Source organism: Microtus oregoni, unplaced genomic scaffold (genome assembly GCF_018167655.1).
Source record: "Microtus oregoni isolate MIOR12 unplaced genomic scaffold, Mior012 000013F_ref0000133, whole genome shotgun sequence".
NCBI lineage: Eukaryota > Metazoa > Chordata > Mammalia > Rodentia > Cricetidae > Microtus > Microtus oregoni.
The window spans coordinates 3278485-3298388 of record NW_024543072.1 but is presented as its reverse complement, the minus strand read 5'-3'; the positions used below and the strand labels follow the sequence as shown (position 1 = coordinate 3298388).

General features: G+C 41.7%; 2 protein-coding genes across 17 annotated transcripts in view; both read right to left on the bottom strand.

Moving 5' to 3' along the window:
• Cacna1d (calcium voltage-gated channel subunit alpha1 D) overlaps positions 1 to 19904 on the bottom strand; it is a 309902-nt gene that overhangs the window by 254753 nt on the left and 35245 nt on the right. The window lies entirely within an intron of this gene.
• Positions 9681 to 10202, bottom strand: LOC121454957 (ATP synthase subunit d, mitochondrial-like). Its single transcript, XM_041662379.1, has one exon. The coding sequence runs from the start codon at positions 10181 to 10183 to the stop codon at positions 9698 to 9700; it is 486 nt and encodes a 161-aa protein (XP_041518313.1). The 5' UTR covers positions 10184 to 10202; the 3' UTR covers positions 9681 to 9697.

The window sequence follows — 19904 nt, the reverse complement described above, 5'->3', positions numbered from 1 at the left end:
AAATGACCTAAAAACATCTTTAGGAAAATATCTGAGGCCCTTAAGGAGGAAATGAAAAATTCCCTCAAACAAATGGAGGAAAAGACAAACAAAAAATTGGAAGAAATCAACAAAACCTGTCAAGAAAACCAAGAAAAAGCAATCAAACAGGTGAAGGAAATGATTCAAGACTTGCAAACCAAAATAGAGACAATAAAAAAAACACAAATTAAGTGAATTCTGGAAATGGAAAATATGGACAAATGATAAGGAACCAGAGATTTAAGTATAAAGAGCAGAATAAAGAGATGGAAGAGAGAATCTCAGGCATTGAAGATACGATAGAGGAATTAGACTCATCGGTCAAAGAAAATGTGAAATCTAACAAAAGCTTAACACACAATGTTCAGGAAATATGGGACACCATGAAAAGAACAAACTTAAGAATATGAATAGAAGAAGGAGAAAAAGTCCAACTAAAAAGCACAGAAAATATATTCAACAAAGTCATAGAAGAAAACTTTCCCAACCTAAAAAAGGTTATTCCTGTGAAGATACAAGAAGCTTACAAAACACCAAATAGACTGGATCAAAAAATAAAAGTCCCCTTGCCACATAATAATCAAAATACTAAATATACAGAATAAAGAAAGAGTATTAAGAGCTGCAAAGAGAAAGGGTCAAGTAACATATAAAGTAGACCTATCAGAATTATGTCTGACTTTTCAATGGAAACAATGAAAGCCAGAAGATCCTGATCAAGTGTTATACAGACATTAAGAGATGCCAGCCCAGACGACTATAACCAGCAAAACTTTCAATCACCAAAGACGGAGAAAACAAGATATTTCATGACAGAACCAGATTTAAACAATACCTAGCTACAAATCAGTCCTACACAAAATACTAGAAGGAAAACTCCAACCCAAGGAAGTCAGATACACCTACAAAAACACAGATAATAGATGATCTCACAGCAGCAAATCCCAAGGAAAGGAAAAATTAGCATCACCAACAATGAAAACTAAAATAACAGGAACTAGCAATCACTGGTCATTAATATCCATTAATATAAATGGACTCAATTTACCTTTAAAAAACCACAGGCTAACAGATTGGATACAAAAACAGAATCCATTCTTCTGCTGAACACAAGAAATACACCTTAACCTCAAAGACAGACATCACCTCGGAGTAAAGGGCTGGGGAAAAAATTTTCCAATCAAATGGACCTAAGCTGGTGTAGTTATCCTAATATCTAACACAATTGGCTTCAAACTAAAATCAATCAAAAGAGACAAAGAAGGACATTTCATATCTGTCACAGGGAAAATCCATCAAGAGGAAATCTCAATACTGAACGTCTTATGCCCCAAACACAAGGGCACTCTCATATGTAAAAGAAACACTTCTAAAGCTTAAATCACACATCAAACCTCACACACTAATAATAGTAGGAGACTTCAACACTCCATTCTCACCACTGGACAGGTCAGCCAGACAAAAAAATTAATAGAGAAATAAGGGAACTAACAGATGTTATGACTCAAATGGACTTAACAGACATCTATAAAGCAGGGTAGTGGTGATGCATGCGTTTAATCCCAGCACACAGGAGGCAGATCCAGACAGACCTCTGTGAGTTCAAGGCCAGCCTGGTCTACAAGAGCTAGTTCCAAGACAGGCTCCAAAGATACAGAAAAACACAGTCTCGAAAAAACAAACTAACAAAAATCCACAAAACAAGATAAAAAAACAGACATCTATAGAACATTCCATCAAAACATAAAAGAATATACCTTCTTCTCAGCACCTCATGGAACCTTCTTAAAAATTGACCACACACTTGGTAACAAAGCAAACCTCATCAGATACAAAAAATTGGAATAACATGCATATTATTGGATAACAATAGCTTAAAGTTAGAATTCAACAAAAACCACAAATACATGGAAATTGAACAATGTTCACCTGAATCACAAATGGGTCAAGGAAGAAATTAAAGACATTCTAAACTTCAACGAAAATGACCACACAGTATTCCAAAATTTATGGAACAAAAGGAAAGCAGTGTTAAAAGAAAAGTTCATAGCACTAAATGCTTACATAAAGAAGCTGGGAAAATCCACACTAATGAGCTACCAGAACACCTGAAAACACTAGAACAAAAAGAAGCAAACTCACCCAGGAAGACTAGATGACAGAAAATAGTCAAATTGAGAGCTGAAATCAACAAAATAGAAACAAAGAAAACAATACAAAGAATCAATGAGACAAAGAGTTGGTTATTTGAAAAAAAATCAACAAAATAGATAAACCTTTATCCAAACTAACCAAAAGGCAAAGAGAGAATATCCAAATTAACAAAACCAGAATAAAAGGGAGTCATAACAACAGACACACAGCAAATCATCAGATCATACTTCAAGAACCTGTACTCCATAAAATTAGAAAACTTAAAGGAAATGGACAATTTTATGGATAAATATCACTTACCAAAATTAAATCAAGACAAGATAAGCAAATTAAATAGATCTAGAACTGCTAAGGAAACAGAAACAGACAACAAAAAATCGCTCAACCAAAAAAAGTTGAAACCAGATGGTTCCAGTGCAAAATTCTACAAGATTTTCAAAGAAGAATTAATATCAATACTCTTCAAATTGTTCCACACACAAAAAAAAAAGAAAAGAAAAACAGAAGGAACATTGCCAAACTCTTTTTACGAGGCTACAGTTACCCTGACCCAAACCACACAAAGATACTACTAAGAAAGAGAATCACAGAACAATCTCATTCATGAACATTGATACAAAAATACGCAATAAAATACTAGCAAGTTGATTCCAACAACACATCAGAAAAATTATCCACCGTGACCAAGTAGGCTTTATTCCAGACATGCAGACCTGTATGACAAAAACTTTAAGTCTTTGAAGAAAGAAATTGAAGAAGACACCAGAAAATGTAAAGATCTCCCATATTCTTGGATAGGTAGAATTAATATAGTAAAAATGGCAATCTTGCCAAAAGCAATCTACAGATTCAATGCAATGCCCATCAAAATCCCAGCAAAATTCTTCCCAGACCTTGAAAGAACGGTACTCATCATCATATGGAAAAACAGAAAAACTCAGACTAACTAAAATAGTCCTGTACAATAAAGGAACTTCTGCAGGTATCACCATCTCTTACTTCAAACTCCAATACAGAGCTACAATACTGAAAACAGCCTAGTACTGACATAAAAACAGAGAGGAGGATCAATGGAATCAAATCAAAGACCCAGATATTAATCCACACATCTACAAACACCTGATTTTTGACAAAGAAGCGAAAAATATAAAATGGAAAAAGAAAGCATATTCAAAAATGGCACAGGCATAACTGGATATCCACATGTAGAAGAACACAAATAGATTCATATCTATTGCTATGCACAAAACTCAAGTCCAAATGGATCAAAGACCTCAACATAAAGCCAGCCACACTGAACCTCGTAGAAGAGAAAGTGGGAAGTACACTTGAATGTATTGGCACAGGAGACCACTTCCTAAATATAACCCCAGCAGCACAAACACTGATTACAACTTATGCTGGAGAGGTTGTGGGGTAAAGGGAACACGCCTGTATTGTTGGTCGGAGTGCAAACTGGCACAGCTGCTTTGGAAATCAGTATGGTGATTTTTCAGAAAATTAAGAAACAACTTTCCTCAAGATCCAGCAGTACCACTGTTGGGTATATACCCAAAAGATGCTCAATCATACCACAAGGACATATGCTCAACTATGTTCACAGCAGCATTATTCATAATATCCAGAACCTGAAAACAACCTAGATGTCCCTCAATCGAAGATGGAATAAAAAAAAAAGTGGTATATTTACACAATGGAGTACTATTCAGCAGTAAAAAATAAATAAAAAATGACATCTTGAAATTTGCAGGCAAATGGATGGATCTAGAAAAAAAAAATATTGAGTAAGGTAACCCAGACCCAGAAAGACAAATATAATCTGTATTCTCTCATAAGTGACTTTTAGACATAAAGCAAAGAAAAACCAGCCTATAGTACACAACCCCAGCGAACCTAGACAGCAAAGAGGACCCTAAGTGAGGAAATATGGATCTACATAGGAAGGTGAAAAAGACAGTATCTCCAGAGTAAATTGGGAGCATGTGAGTCACAGGTAGATGGGGTGAGGGGAATAAAGGAGGGGAGCAGAGAAAAACATATAGCTCAATAAAAATAAAAAATAATAAATTCAAAGAAATTACCAAACTAGACTGGATAAATCCATGTCAAAAGAACTGAGAATCAGCTTGAGCAGGCTCACTTAAGTAAATAGGGGACAATCTGAGCATGGGTAACTTCCAGGGAACACATTAAATACGGTTAAATCCACAACACTTAAAATTTTGCAAAAGCAAAATGAATCTGTTTGTTGTGGCCACTTCTAATACACACACACACACACACACACACACACACACACATTTTGTTTTGGATGCTTGTTCACCAACTAGTAACACTATTTTAGGAAACTGAAGAACCTTTTGGACATGAAGCCTAGTTGCTCAAAGTGGGTTAGTGGGAATGGACCTAAAGATGAAGATCTAGTACACCCCTCCCCTCTTGAGGATGAAGATTTATTCCACTCTCTCCCCTCTTCCTCCCTGCTCCTTAGCGCACTGTCTTCCACACACCGAGCCGCTCTGGCCAGCTCTCCTAGCCATTAAGATGACAGAATGGGTCGTCCAAATCCATGCGCCCCAGTGAATCTATCCTCCCTTAAGTTTTTTGCTAGCATGTGTTTTAGTCACAGCAGGTGCAAAAATAAACACACTGCCAAATAACAAGCTGACTCAAAACATCCAAAACCGAAAAATATATGAAAAAAAATCAAGCAATTTTCAACAATAAAAAAGCAGTGATAGAATCAGAGTCTCTGTGGCTATAACCTATATGAAATGACTTGATTTGTATATTAAACACTGATCCTAACATCACAAATAGGCAAAAAGGTATTAAATGAATCTCCCATAGGAAAAATAAAGATCACCTATGGAGACGTTAGCTAGTTGCTAGAGAGATGGCTCAGCAGTTAACAGCTCTTGCTATTCTTCCAGGGGACCCGAGTTAGGTTCCCAGCACCCATATCCATCAGGTTCACGACCTCTTGGAACTCTGGCTCCAGGGAATCTGACACCTCTGGCCTGCACAGGCACTGGCACTAGTGTGCAGAGAGAGAGAGAGAGAGAGAGAGAGAGAGAGAGAGAGAGAGAGAGAATGAGAGAAACATAAAACAAGAAAGAAACTGTGTAGCTAAGAAGAAAGAAAAACTTAAAGTGACAGAATCTCAGAATCTAAGTACAACTCCCAGAAGCTAGGGAGTCAGAGAGGCACATTAAATAATAGCCCAAGGCGTGAATCTTCCACCTAGTAAATAACCTTGTTCCTCCAAAGAACAAGCAACAGAGTAAGAGAGACATAGGGAGAATGAGTGGGTTAAGATGGACGTGAAGCACAAGGCTCAACATCACTGTGGAGACCTTATCTGAATCCTGATTCAAACAAACAGTGCAAGAAACCAACCTTTAAAAGACACTATAAATAACACCCGGTGTTGAAGTTTACATCCAGGAATCACTGCTGTTTTTCACATGAGCTAGCAGACGCTGATTATGTCTGTTTTAGGGGTAAGCAGAGATTAAACAATATGCTTTAGATCTGCTTCAAAGTACTATGGGAAGTTGGTGGCAAAGAAACTCAAGAATGGACTCGTCTTGAGCAATGCTGAAGCTGAACGATGGCCACATGGGATCCCCGTATGCCTGCCTGTCTTCCACGGTCCCTCTTCAAAACAGAACGCTAACCAGCTGTACTTCATGCGTATATCAGGCACATCACGAGGAACTGAGACAGGAGGAAAGACCAGGCAGTTTCACCTTATACCTTTATTATGATATTTGAAAACTAAACATAGGCATTTTGATTTTTATTATTAAAAACATTATAGAGGTTGTGGCCTGAATAATGAGATTAATCGGTAATATTTGATTTTTTTCTCTACATATTAATAATAAGAATTTTAAAAGAAATCTATGTCAAAAGCTGAACTTCCAAAGGAAATTGTGCAGGGATAAATACTAAGGTGAAAATTCTTTACGATCTGGTCTCTAGACTTATAAACTCTGTCTATAAAGAACCAGACAGTAAATATCTTACACAGCTACTCATTTCAGCCATTGTTGAAGGACAGAAGCCACACACATCCCCCCCCCCCACACACACACTATACAAATGAAGGGGTGGGGCTAGGTCCCAGTAAAACCTACAGATATGGAAATGTGACATTTTTACAAGTCACAATATTATTCTTCTCTGGATTTTTGTTCAAAGGTTCAAAAATATGCTAACACCATTCTTAGCTCTCAGGCCATACCAAAATAAGGCTAGGACTGGCCTGAGGGCTAACGTCTACTGTCTTTCAAGACAGTTTCTCATGTCATTGAGACCTTGTGGTCTGGAGATAAGCATCTAGAATATATGGACGGCCCATGCGTATGCCTTTTAACCTGGTAGTTCCCATACTTTTCAACGAGCCTCTGAGAAAAATCACTACCATATGCTAACAGGACTGTTTGCAATTATTTCATTAGAGATAGAATCTACTTTCTTAGTTTAAAAAAAAAAAAGGATACTCAGGAAGACACAGATTTGCTTCAAGTCATGCCAAGTTTAGCTTAAAAAAAAAATGACCAGAGCAAAAGAAAAAACTTTGACTCTTAACCTCCTCCATGATTAATCATATAACTTAAGCCTTCAAATCTTTTACAAATAAAGGAAAAGGGAAATTCAAAACTTTTCTGCCCTTTTCCGAGTTATGAATCCTCAAAACAAGAGTTCCAAGCCTAAAGGCACCAGGCTCCACAGAAGCGCCCACCACACATGTTGTTTGAGGGCCAGCCATACATCACAAAAAGCAAAATAAGGCCAACAAATGAGAACAAAGGAACCACAAGGCCTTCCCAGCAGGCCTTATCACAGGGTTTATCTGCCACAACTGTGCACTGAGCACAGATTGCATGCTCCCCCCGTCTGATCTACACTGCCATCTAGGAGGCAGGAAAGAATGCTACCCCACTCAGAGAGTCAGTGAGGCAAGCTCAGGAAGACTCCAGAAACAACCTTCCTATTTGATAGCTTCACTAAAGTTTTTTCTATTAGCTTTTAATTATATGTGTAAATGCTGGGGCAGGGGGCATGTGCACATGAGCACAGATGCCCATAGAATCCAGAAGAGGGCATCGGCTCCCCCTGGATCTGGAGTTGTAGGCAGTCGTCAGCTGCCCAACATGGTGCTGGGAACTCTACTTGGTTCCTCTGCAACAGCAGTGTGCACTCTAACCACTGAGCTCTTTCTCCAGCCCTGCTGTATGATAACATTTTAAGAAAGAAAAAGAAAAAACAAAACCCTACACCTAAAATACAGTTTTGCTGGGTATGGTAGTTCATGTCTGTAAGCCCAGCACTTGAGAGACTGGGGCAAGAGGGTTGCCACAGGTTCAAGGCTTGGCTACAGAATGAGACTCTAGGCTAGAGTGAGATCCTGTCTCGAAAGATAAAATAAAAGTTAAAAAGTAACATAACAAAAATGTAGTTTTTCCCTTCCAGAAAAGGACCAGAAATGTGTGGTCCCAAATGTACCGAGATCCTTCTAATGTAACTGCCCAGCTTCCATCTTACTTTTATGGCCGACAGAAAGAGGATTTCAAGTAATTCCTTCACTTCCCCTAGTCTGGGAGGAGAATCCTTGCTGGCTCTCTGTAACCTCAAAAGAAACACCATGTTCTAATTCCACTGGGAAGAAAACATTAAGATCAATGATGGCCCAGTGTGCAAGTCTTTTCTACATGGGAGGTAAAGCTTGTCAGTCAGTATTCACCCACAGGTCAAGAGGCAAGAATTCTTCACCAAAAATAGATTTTATTTGCCATTAAGCGGAAGTGACAGACAAGCACCACATAATCTGTTCTAATGCTGGACCCTCTGCATCCTGTGGCTCTGCTCCAGATGCCAGCAGATGGGAGGGTTTCTTTAACATGCATTTCAAGAAGGCAGTCGACCCATAAGGCCAGGAGAGGCTCTGCTTGCATAAGCAAGGTCCTCAGGAGAGAGTGCCCAGGTGGCATGTGCCAAGCTAGGAGTGCCCCTGTATTAGCAGAGGTTGAAAGGGCAATAACAATGAAGGCGTGCACCTGGAGGTCCCCACTGGCTCTTGACTAAGTGAGCAAGACAGAAGGCTGTGTTTTACTTCTTCCCCACTCATTCGAGTATGCCATAAACGGGAACATGTAAAGAAAAGGCGTCAATCTATTTGAGTGATCTGTGTCAGAGGAAAAGCCAAGGACACCGACACACACATGCAGCACAGAGACACATGCAGAGCCAAGGCAGAGACAGAGAGAACATTAACTGGTAGAAAAACAAACGCCCTGAAGGGGAGCTGGCACGACTGGATATTTACAAATACTTGGGCCCTGTGCTGACAGCCAAGTCTCTTACTAAAACATGTATGAAGAGACACAGTGATATTAAAATAAACGTATTATATATTTTAATTACACCAAGTGGACTTTGTGGTTTGGAGGAACAGATGCTTGGAGTGAAAGGATAACGAATACGTAGATGATGTGGAAGGGAAGAAAACCAGGAGCCCCAGAGTGTAGACCGGGGATGAGGCGGAGGCAAGCAAGCTGTGGGTGATGGGAAGCAGGCCCTAGGAGAGCCCAGAAGTGTCAGCTCAGAGAGTGACGTTCCAGAGACAAGAAGCACACCCACTGCCCACCCCCCCCCCCCCCCCCCCCCCCGGCTCCACACAAGGCAGAGGGTATGCAAATCAAGTCCCTATCCCCCTAGGGACGCGGAGGGAACATGGGAGAAGTGGAAGGGACAGAATGAGCACAGGCCCTAATGATGCTCTAGATATACAAGGCTGGAAGAGATAAAATTAGATAAGACGAAGCTTAAGCCAGCAATTTGGAAAGAAAAGCAATCAGTTGAATTACAGAAAGCAATAGTCACAGGAGGGGAGGGGAGGAGAGGGGAAGAGTGAGCAAGGCCAGCTCACATACTCTCCCCACCCCCAGGAAACTTCTGAAAATAACTCAAGTAATCTCTGGGGGCCACTCTAAAGAATTGAGTGATCTGGGGTACTTTCCTTGTAAGTTTATGTATGTGGAATCACTGTGAGGAGGTTCTCCAGAGCCTTATACAAAGACTCCATCCTACAAAAGGGAATTCTGTTTCCTACTCAGCCCACTGTGCCACGAGTAAGTACAAGGCAGGCATCTGCATGCAACCTTCATAGATCAACATCATCACCTACAAAGTTCACACTGAAAACCACACAACTGAGGCACAAAAAAACTGCAATAAACTCTCCTATTGTGGGCCATGAGAGGGCTGGGGCAAGGGCATTACCATGCAAATCTGGTGACCTGAGGTCGATCTTCAGAGAAAACTAATATCAAAGGAGAGAACCAGCTCAAGGGCTGTCCTCCTGCCTCCACACACATGCCATGGCCCACACAAACAATAACAATAATTGTTTAAATCTCATAATGTTTCAAGTAAGATTAAAGTTTTGCTATGTAAATGTTTTATTTTAATGTCCAGAGTCTGGAATGAAGGACTGGCTCCCTCCTAGCTTGTTTCACAGGTTCTCAATGGGCTGATGAGGCCAGTACGGGTACTTCTTCTTGTCCAGCTTGGTTTCTGGGAAGATCTCATTCAAGTCATCAATGGTCATCTGATCAAAGGGGATGATGTTCTTCATCTTCTCCAGCTGTTTCTCATACTCCTGGATCCTGACCTGGGACTCAGACACGAACGCAGCCCAGTTCTTCACATCCTCCTTCTCCTCACTGTCCACCAGGGCTGTGTACTTATCCTCGGGCACCGGGATCTTTAAGGCATTATACTTCTTTTCAAAATCATCCACCAAGCCAGCCTTGGCCACATTGGCCTTGTAATAAGCCCAGTCAATCGCTGGTGGTTTCTCAGACAGACTCGCCAACCTTGTGTGGAGGGTCTCGTTCCAGGACTTCAGGGAGTTTGCAATTGCCTTTTGGTTTCGGGGTATGATCTCCACAAAAGACACCCAGTCAATGGTTTTTAGAGCAAGTTTACGCCCGGCCATCTTGGGATCCTTCACCGACCCCGGCCAAGATTAAAGTTTTGTATTGGACCTCATTCATAGCTATCCTGAGAGTCATGTGGCCAATAGACCTCAGGTTGGACCCACAGAGAATGGACTCAGCTTCTCTCCTAGAGCTGCATACTTCCTATGAATTTTCCAGTGTAAGTGCTCTAAAATGCACTGTGCCTATGGTGAATCTAGCATCCATAATTACTGGTGCTACTGTTGCCATCATTAAGTACCTAAAAATACGATGCCTGCCTCAGGGCCCAGCACAGAACAGACACCAAATAAAGACATCAAAAGCTACTTCTAAAAGTCAGTCTGAAGGGTGGCCATGACACCTAGGCAGCACACCCCAAATCTCACCCCCTCGCACCCTAATAAGACTAGCCAGTGCTGCACGCTCGGTGGCCCCAGCCTCTCGTGATGGGAGAAGGGCATTTCAGGACGCAGGGAAGCTTCCTCACACCTACCACAGGAAGAACAAGAGCAGCCTCAGGGATCCTAGGTCAGAACTGAAGGTCACCCTGCCAGGAATGTCATCTCAGGAAAACACTTTTTATAGAGAAAAATCTCCTTGGATGCATAATGCAAATGAGAAACCAGAAAGATGAGCTGGAAACCCTATGTGGTGCAGAATAACACAAAATAAAGGTTAGCTTAAATACTGAATTTGGGTGAACTGGAGGTGGGGTGGGAGGATGAGGAGATGAGAATATGAGGGATTGGGCTGGGTGGGTTGGGGACAGGATGGAGGGGGAGAGAGCAACAAAAGAGATGTCTTGATAGAGGGGGCATTTGGGGGTTAAGGAGAAACCTGATGCCAGGCAAACTCCCAGGAATCCACAAGGATGACCCCAGCTAAGACTCCTAGCAATAGTGCCTGAACTGGCCTTCTCCTGTACTCAGATGGGGGTACCCTAACTGTCATCAAAGAACCTTCATCCAGTAACTGATGGAAGCAGATGCAGAGATTCACAGCCAAGCACTGGGAGTCCTGTTGAAGAGGAATTGCATGAGCCAGGGAGGTCAAGATCATAGCGGGGAAACCCACAGAGACAGCTGACCTAGCTCATGGGAACTCACAGACTCTGGAACAACAAGGAGCCCACATGGGACTGACCTAGACCCTCTGCATGTATGACAGTTGTGTAGCTTGGTCTGTATGCAGGGTTCCTAGCAGTGGGATCAGAGCCTATCCTTGGTGCTTGAGCTGGCTTTTGGGAACATACTCCCCATGCTGGGATGACTCTCCCAGTCCTGATGCAGGGGGAGGAGCTTGGACTGCCTCAACTTGATGTGCCAATGGTTTTTGACTCACATGGGAGGCCTGCTACCCCTTTCTAAATAGAGATGAAAGAGGAGTAGATGGGGAGGGGGCAGATGGGGTGAGGTAGAGGAGGGAATGGGAGAGAGGAGAGAAGGGAAAACTGTGGTCAGTATGTAAAATATATGGAAAAAATTAATAAGAAAAAATACAGACCTCTGTTCTAAACATTTTACTACAGCCATTCAAATCTGTTCCTATTTGATAGCATGCCTCTATCAAAAATTATTTAAAAATATGAACCTGACCTATTGTTTAAGTGGCATAAAGTTATATATGCTAAAGGTCATAGAAACACTAAGATTATCAAAATAAAATAGGGAACTACATCAGATTTTTTTAAAAATGAGGAGGGGGCATGCCTTTAATCCTAGCACCTGAGAGATAGAAGCTGGAGGATCTCTATGAGTTCGAGGCCAGCCTGGTCTACAGAGTGAGTTCAAGGACAGCCAAGGCTACACAAAGAAACCCTGTCTCAAGAAACCAAAAAAGAAAAAAAAAAAGTAAAGAGCTGGCTCAGCAGTTAAGAGCATGGGTTGCTCTTCCAGAGCACTAGGGTTTGATTCCCAGCACCCACGTGGTGGCTCAACACTGGCCATTACTCCAGGTCCAAGGAATCTGGTGCCCTTCGCTAGCCTTCCCAGGTATCAAGCATGCATGCAAAACATGCATGCAGGTAAAACATTCAAGTACATAAAGCTAAAAAAAAAAAAAAAATCTTAAGACAGAGAGAGAGAGGGGGGGGGAGGGAGGGAGGGAGGGGGAGAGAGAGAGAGAGAGAGAGAGGGGGGGGGGAGGGAGGGAGGGAGAGAGAGAGAGAGAGAGGGGGAGGGAGGGAGGGAGGGAGGGAGGGAGAGAGAGAGAGAGAGAGGGAAGGAGGGAGGGAGGGAGGGAGGGAGGGAGGGAGAGAGAGGGGGGGGAGGGAGGGAGGGAGGGAGGGAGGGAGAGAGGGAGAGAGAGAGAGAGAGAGAGAGAGAGAGAGAGAGCAGACAGAGCAAGCCATTTGGAGCCAGCATGTAGTTTTCCTCTGCCTCCAAGTTCTTCCACTGGCTTTCCTCAACAGACTGTGACCTGGGATATGTAAGCCAAATAAACCTCCCCCAAGTTGGCTTAAAAAAAAAATAAAGTAAAAATACATATTTAAAACTTGGCCAGTCCAGCAACTATAACCAAACAATAAATTCCACTCAGCTTCTTTGAAGCCAATACAAAAACAAAAACATGATTGGAAACCCAGATATCATAAAGACCCGTAGAGAGATATCTCAGAAAACAAGGAGTAGACATCAAAAGAAATCTGCCCTAGCAGAGGGCTTGTGCCGCTTGTTCTCATCTCAAACCTCAGTCACGCTTGCAGACTGCTCTGCCGGAGCCATCCCGGCACAAGGCCACAGCACAGGACCTCCTCGAGCCTCGAGCGCGCTCACTCTGGGGTCCCAGAGGAGAGGCCATGAGGCCTGACCCCCAGCTTGACCCAGGAGGTACTGGGTTCAACAGGCCCACCACCAGACCCATGTAGGCAGTGGCCCAACTCTCTGGCTGCAACTTTCTCTTCGATTCCACCTGGCTATCACAGTAGCAGCTCAAACTAAGAAGAGTAGAAAACACAGCACATTTACAGAGTATCTAAAGATATAAACAACATTCGTGCCTCAAACCCAACTCAGCAATTTGACAAAAAAGTCATACTGTCGTCAATTTATTGAAAACCCAGGAGACTAAAGCATAAGAAGGTACAGAATTCTAGTTCTTTGAAGAATACCTAAAATCCCCAATACCCACCTCTTATAGCTTCCTCTATTTTGAGATGGCTGATCCATACTCTCCCAAATTTTACGCACACCCCTCAACATACAGCCTCTGGGGGGCCTGGTCGATGCCTCAGCAGGAGGTGGTCATGAGCTCTGAAAGCAATGCCTAGGTTACCACAGTTCTCAGAAATCATCAAGCCAGGTCTGCTGATACGGGCCTGTGATCCCGGGTACAGGGGAATCACAAAATCAAGGCCTACGTGAGCTATAGAAGGAGACCCCGCCTCAAAAGTTTAAAATGAGGAGGGGTGTGCGAAGACAAGGAATATATTAAGTGGAAGAGAGTTTGCCTAGCACCCTTGAAACCTTAGGTTCTATCGCGTGTGTATATGTAATGTGTGTATGTATGTGTATATATATATATGTACACGTATGCATGTGTGTCTAAAGATGTATATATAGTTAATTAGAAAGCCCTCCAGGAAGCAACTTTTGTAGCTCCTTCTCCCTTCATTGTTCTAAGCTCTCCAAAGAGTATACAGAATAAAACAGCCATTGACTGATGGAGGCTTGGTTCCAAAGGGACTCTCCTTTTGTAAATGCAATGGGACAAACACTGTGTAGCATGTCATTCCAGAACTTCAGCAATGCAGCTGGACAAACATGGGCCTGCTAACCCTCATTTCCCTGGCTGTAACGATCCCTGTGATCCTAGTCTGTAAGGCCACAATCATTTGAGAGAGCACATGCGGACGAGAGATGGCACGCGCCTTACAGGCACGCTATTGGCTTCCATTAGCTTCTGCTGTGGGGAGAGACCAGAGCTACCTGGGTTCTAAGCACCACCAGGCAGACTCCATCACGCTTGTTGTAAAGGGAGGAGAATGGAAGATGAGAAGGGCCGGACCCTGGAGCTCCTGGCTCCAATAGCAATACCATTTTTTTCAAGCCTAAAAGAAAGCTGAGGTATGGAAACCACAAAAGAAGTTCTCTCCAAAGCCAGCAGACTGGGTAAGAAGGGAAGACTTCATTACCAAGAAGGTAACTGCGGAACAGTCATACAGCACACTCTGAAAGGTAAGAGTAACCTAGACCACTGGTTTTCAAGCGTCCTAATGCTGCGACCCTTAAATACCGTTCATCACGCTGCAGTGACCTCCAACTATAAAATTATCTTCATTGCTACTCCGTAACTGTAATTTTGCTACTGTTTATGAATCGTCATGTAAATATCTGATATGCAAGATGTCTAATATGAGACCCCTATGGGGGGGGGGGGTTAAACCCACAGGTAAAACCCACTGATCTAGAGGGTTAACTCAGACAAATTAAGCCCCCAAATAATTTAATCATGTTTTTCTCAGTCCAAATCATTTGCTCCAGCACTCCTCATATGCTAAATGCCCTGGCTTTTGCAGACACTACATTCTCCTCTGTGTATTTTAAAACCATCTTTTGCTATAATTAACTAACGCATCCCTAAGAATGGCAAGGTTTTCTTAAGCATCATTTGCTGTCACTTTTTAAAAGTCAGAGCCCGATTATTTCTGTGATCTCAACCTTGTCTTCTCAGGCACAACCCAGAACATATTATTCTCTGGGATACATTTATTAAACACGTGCAGAGAGTGGATCCCAAAGGAAAAGAGACACTTGATCACAGATTCTCAGGCTGCCATGTGGTTACTGTGAGCTAGAAGCTTCTTACTGCATTTACTGGAGTAATCTCGGAGCTCAGCAAGCGGGCTACCACACGCAGAACCATGGCTTACAGTCACAGCTCGGCATTGCTCAAGGACAGGCAACACATCTCACCGAGGAATGGCTTTTACTGGATGTGTTCCACTTTCACACCAGCATAAAGCCAAAAAAAAAAAAAATCCTAAGTCAGACAGACCACCCTAAGTCAGGGGCCATCTGTAGGAAGCCAAGGACTGTGAGTCCTAAGTCAGAGAGGATGTTGGGGACCTGGACTTCAAACAAAAGCCTTCAAGAATGGGGAGGATGAATGGTGACACGGAGGTACATGTCGTGCTAAGGAACATTTTCCTTATTTCCAATCCCATGCCCCTTCAATTAATGAATGTAATGTTCCCCAGAAAAGCAGAGCCCACTAAGGTGAGGCCTTGTAGCATTTGGGAACTGCACAATACCCCACAGCTGTCTCGACCTACAGTCCACAGGAGGGGTGCTAGCAGGAGAGAGACACAACCTGTCAATCACAAGCCTCCAGATGCCCCACACAATGCTGGGGGTTCTTGCTTACAGATGCCAGGCTTCGCCCACGATAAATTCAACCTTCTTGGGTTCTTGGAAGAAAAATTAGAGAAAACATCTTCCTGACTCATACAGTCCCACCCTTACGACAAAGCTCAAAATTAGTACTGGTGGACATGGGCTGGATGTACAACCAAATGTGTCGTTCTGAGACAGGCAGGGAAGCTGGTGCCCCAAACTCTTTCTGTGACCACCAGTCTTTCCTGAGCACAGCCTGGAGCAACAACACTGAGGCACGAGGCTGTCACTCTCAAGTCTCCCTCCCTCCATCATTACCAAAGCACAGCCCCTATCTCCCCAGAACCGACCACCTCAGCTCTCTGACCTCTTTCTGTATGGAACCTCTTCTGAGTTAAACTGAATCCACAATCCTTATGTCAGCCAGAAATCACAGTCAGAGTGGCAACCTACGATGCCTCCGACATAAATGGAAAGTATTTTATTTTCCCAGAAGCAATTGCAAACTTGACGCAAAATAATTCTAGCTGGCTTATGACTAAGCTTTTATTCGAGAGAAATGAAACCTCTATATAGAGGGAAACTCTATATAGAGGGAAAGGGTGAGGTTCAAATACTCGCATACAATAAAAGCATATAAATTGAACAGGCCATAAACTACAAATGATTGGCAACTGAAGAATTCATTGCCAGTGTTACAAGAAATTGCAGAAACTACATAAACACAATTTTAACATAAGTGATGGTATGAATTGCTCAACCCACTGGCAATGTTTTCCAGCATCTCGGCTGTATTACTTCACACACAACAAATATGCTGTTCTGTAGATATTGCCTAAGTGAATAAGCACAAATCTTACATAATCAGTGAAATAATTCTACTTCTTTTAGAGTGGCTGTGCTCAAACATAAGAAAACGCGAGCTCTATTGTTAGCCATGCCATAGTAAATAGTATAAAACCGCTCTTTGTTTTTATTCAAACCCTGATGTCAAACCAAACACTTGATAACAACAAAGAACATGCATGCCAAGACCCGTAACAAAATATTTTTTAAAAATCTAACTCGTCAACATATAGAAAGGGAATTAAGATCAAGTGGTGTTTACCATGGGAACACAGAATTGGTTTAACAGCTATTCAATGGATTCAAAGGAAAAAAAAAAAAACTCTATGATTATCCTAGTATATCCAGAGAAGGTATCTAGTAAGATTCAGCATCCTTTCATAACAAAAACACTTATCAACGTGAAACAGGACACTTTCCTAACCGGTACTAACCACCTATGAAAAACTCACAACTCACTGCACTCCGTGAGGGAAGAACACTTCCTCCCATTTCAGGAAGGCAGCAAGGATAGCTGCCTTCTACCGCTCTATTTCAACTCTGCTCTAGAGGTTCTGGCCAATGCTCTGAAGCAAGAAAATATAAGTACACACATATACACACATACATACATATACCATACACATACACAATACGCCATACACATATACACACAAGCATATGCACACATAGGCCAATGCACATACACGTATACACAAATACATACACAGATATACCCATACACAGATACAAACACACAAACATATACATACACAAATACATATAAACACACACATACATATACAAACAAATATACACAAACACACACATAAATATGGAAAAGAACAAACGAAAACTGTCTTTATTATTAACATCATGATAGTGTGTAAAGGAAATCTTAAAGAATCTTCAAATAAATATTGTAACTAATTAGTCATTTTGACCAAACTGGTGCAAGTTTCCATAGATTTGCAACAAGCAAGAAGATTGTTCATAAATGCTCTTTATAATATGTAGAAGCTATAGGGATAAACCCACCAAGACGTGTGTAAGACTATCACATAACATTGATGAGATTTAAAGGAAAATCCAAATAAATGGAAAAGGTCAACTTTGCATCCATATTGCTGAGATGCTGCTCTCAAAGTGCCCTAGAGATTTAATCTTGTCTCAATCAGGATGCCAGAAGCCTACTGTGTAGAAATTTAGAGTATGAGTTTAAAATTTCTATTGATATGCAAAGAACATAAAATAATTTGAGGAGAAAAAAAAGAACAAAAATTGGCACATTAATGCCACTAATTTTAAGATTTACCATAGTAATCAACAGTATAGAAACAGCATAAAGTTAATGGATCGATGGAACAAAACATGCTAGAGAAGGTCTACTGTATTTATATGGTCCATTGAGTCTTTTCAAAGGTACCAAAGCAATTCAATAAAAACACGAAAACGCTTTCAGCAGTCACTGGAATAACTGAAGAGCTGCGGGTCTGTGTGGGGAGTAACTGACAGCTATCACACCACAGAAAAATAACTAATTTGGAACGGGCAAAGATCTAAATTTATAAGCTGAAATACACTAAATATACAGCTGTAACGGCGTAAACGAATGCAGACAGATTGTAAAAATATAAATATATATATATATAGCTTTAATGTAGAAATAGACTTATAGAACCACCGTTCCCGCGGAGACCAGGAAAGCAGAAGTGATGGCTGGGAGCACGCTCGCCAAATTTATAGGCACACATTAGCCCAAGGCGAACACACCCCCCAAGGGACAGGACTTATCCCTACATCTCCCCTTTTTGTCTAAATAAGACAGAACCAAACCAAATACAACTATATACAATAACAACAAATAATAAATATAACAAACAATATTGAGAACAAAAGCTTTGCTAAACATTCTATCTCAAGGAGTCCAAATAATGTAGAGAGTAATTACAATTATATAATCTTCAACTCCGTCAAAGATCTGAGAAGGGAATAAACACTACTCAACAAACGAGATATATCCAAAATGTGCAACAATTGACAGAGACAACTGACTACCTGGGCAATCACCCAAAGTCTCGTTTGCAATGTTGAGTCAACCAATTTTGGCTAAGGCCTAACATAACTGACATACCATTATTAAAGGCAAGGAACTTTTCAAAACTATCTTACCCTGTCTTGGCAGGATATGACAGTCCTGTTTTATCCATTGATGCACGCTCTGTATCTCTGTCAGTGGTTGAGGTATGGGCATTTCTTTGCCCAAAGGCCAGTTCTGCCAAATAGAAAGACTCCAGGTGGAGTGTCTTTGGTGCTCAACATTCTCTCAGGAATAGAGCGGTGTTGCCAGGAGCAATTGTGTCTCACTATCACAAAACTCTGAGTTAGATTAAAGGCCATTTTCTACAGCTCTTTGAAGAGGTCGAAGATTATCTATCTATACTGAGTATAATCTCTATATATCTAGAGAATCTGATTAGTCTAATTATAAATGATAAACTTAGATGGCTATCTATATAATTCTCAATATCTATCTAACTTAAAGACTAAGACAATAAACAACTGTGTAACAAATGAGGATAATGACCTCCAAATATAAACACTGTACAAATATACATTGCAATACGGTAAATATATATCAATACACAAACATTATATAAGTATCTTAATCAGAGGCAGAAATGTACACTGCAATATGGTAAATATATACAATATATATTTATCAATACAATATATGTCAATACATAAAAAATGGCCAGGCGATGGTGGCGCACGCCTTTAATCCCAGCACTTGGGAGGCAGAGGCAGGCGGCTCTCTGTGAGTTCGAGACCAGCCTGGGCTACAAGAGCTAGTTCCAGGACAGGCTCCAAAGCTACAGAGAAACCCTGTCTCGAAAAAAAAAAAAACATAAAAAATGTTTTAAACAGAGATAGAAACATGCAAGCATACAATAGTCAATATAATTTAACTTTGTATCAATATACAAGAATGGATACCAATATATTTGTCTAAAAGCAGTAACTCACAATTATAAATCTATTATCCCATCATTCCCTCTTTTTTTTTTTTATTTTGTTTAAACCGAAAAGGGGGAAATGATGGAGGAAGGTCATTGGTTAAATAAAAAGAAACTGCTTGGCCCTCATTGATTAGAAGATAGGTGGGAGGAGTAAACAGAACAGAACGCTGGGAGGAAGTGAGCTCAGACTCCACAGCTCTCCTCTTGGGGGCAGACGCCTCAGAGAGACGCCATGCTCCCAGCTCCCAGGCAGACGCACGCGATGAAGCTCCGCTCCGACCCAGGATGGACATAGGCTAGAATCCTCCCGGTAAGCGCACCTACGGGCGCTACACAGATGATTAGAAATGGGCTAAATTAATATGTGAGAATTAGCCTAGAAGAGGCTAGATAGAAATGGGCCAAGCAGTGATTAAATGAATACAGTTTGTGTGTTGTTATTTCAGGCATAAGCTAGCCAGGCAGCCGGGGTGCTGGGGACGCAGTCAAGCCGCCCTTATTACTACAGATGGCGCCCAACATGGGGCGTGGGCCTCTCCTGCCCAGTCTGCCTGCGTGCG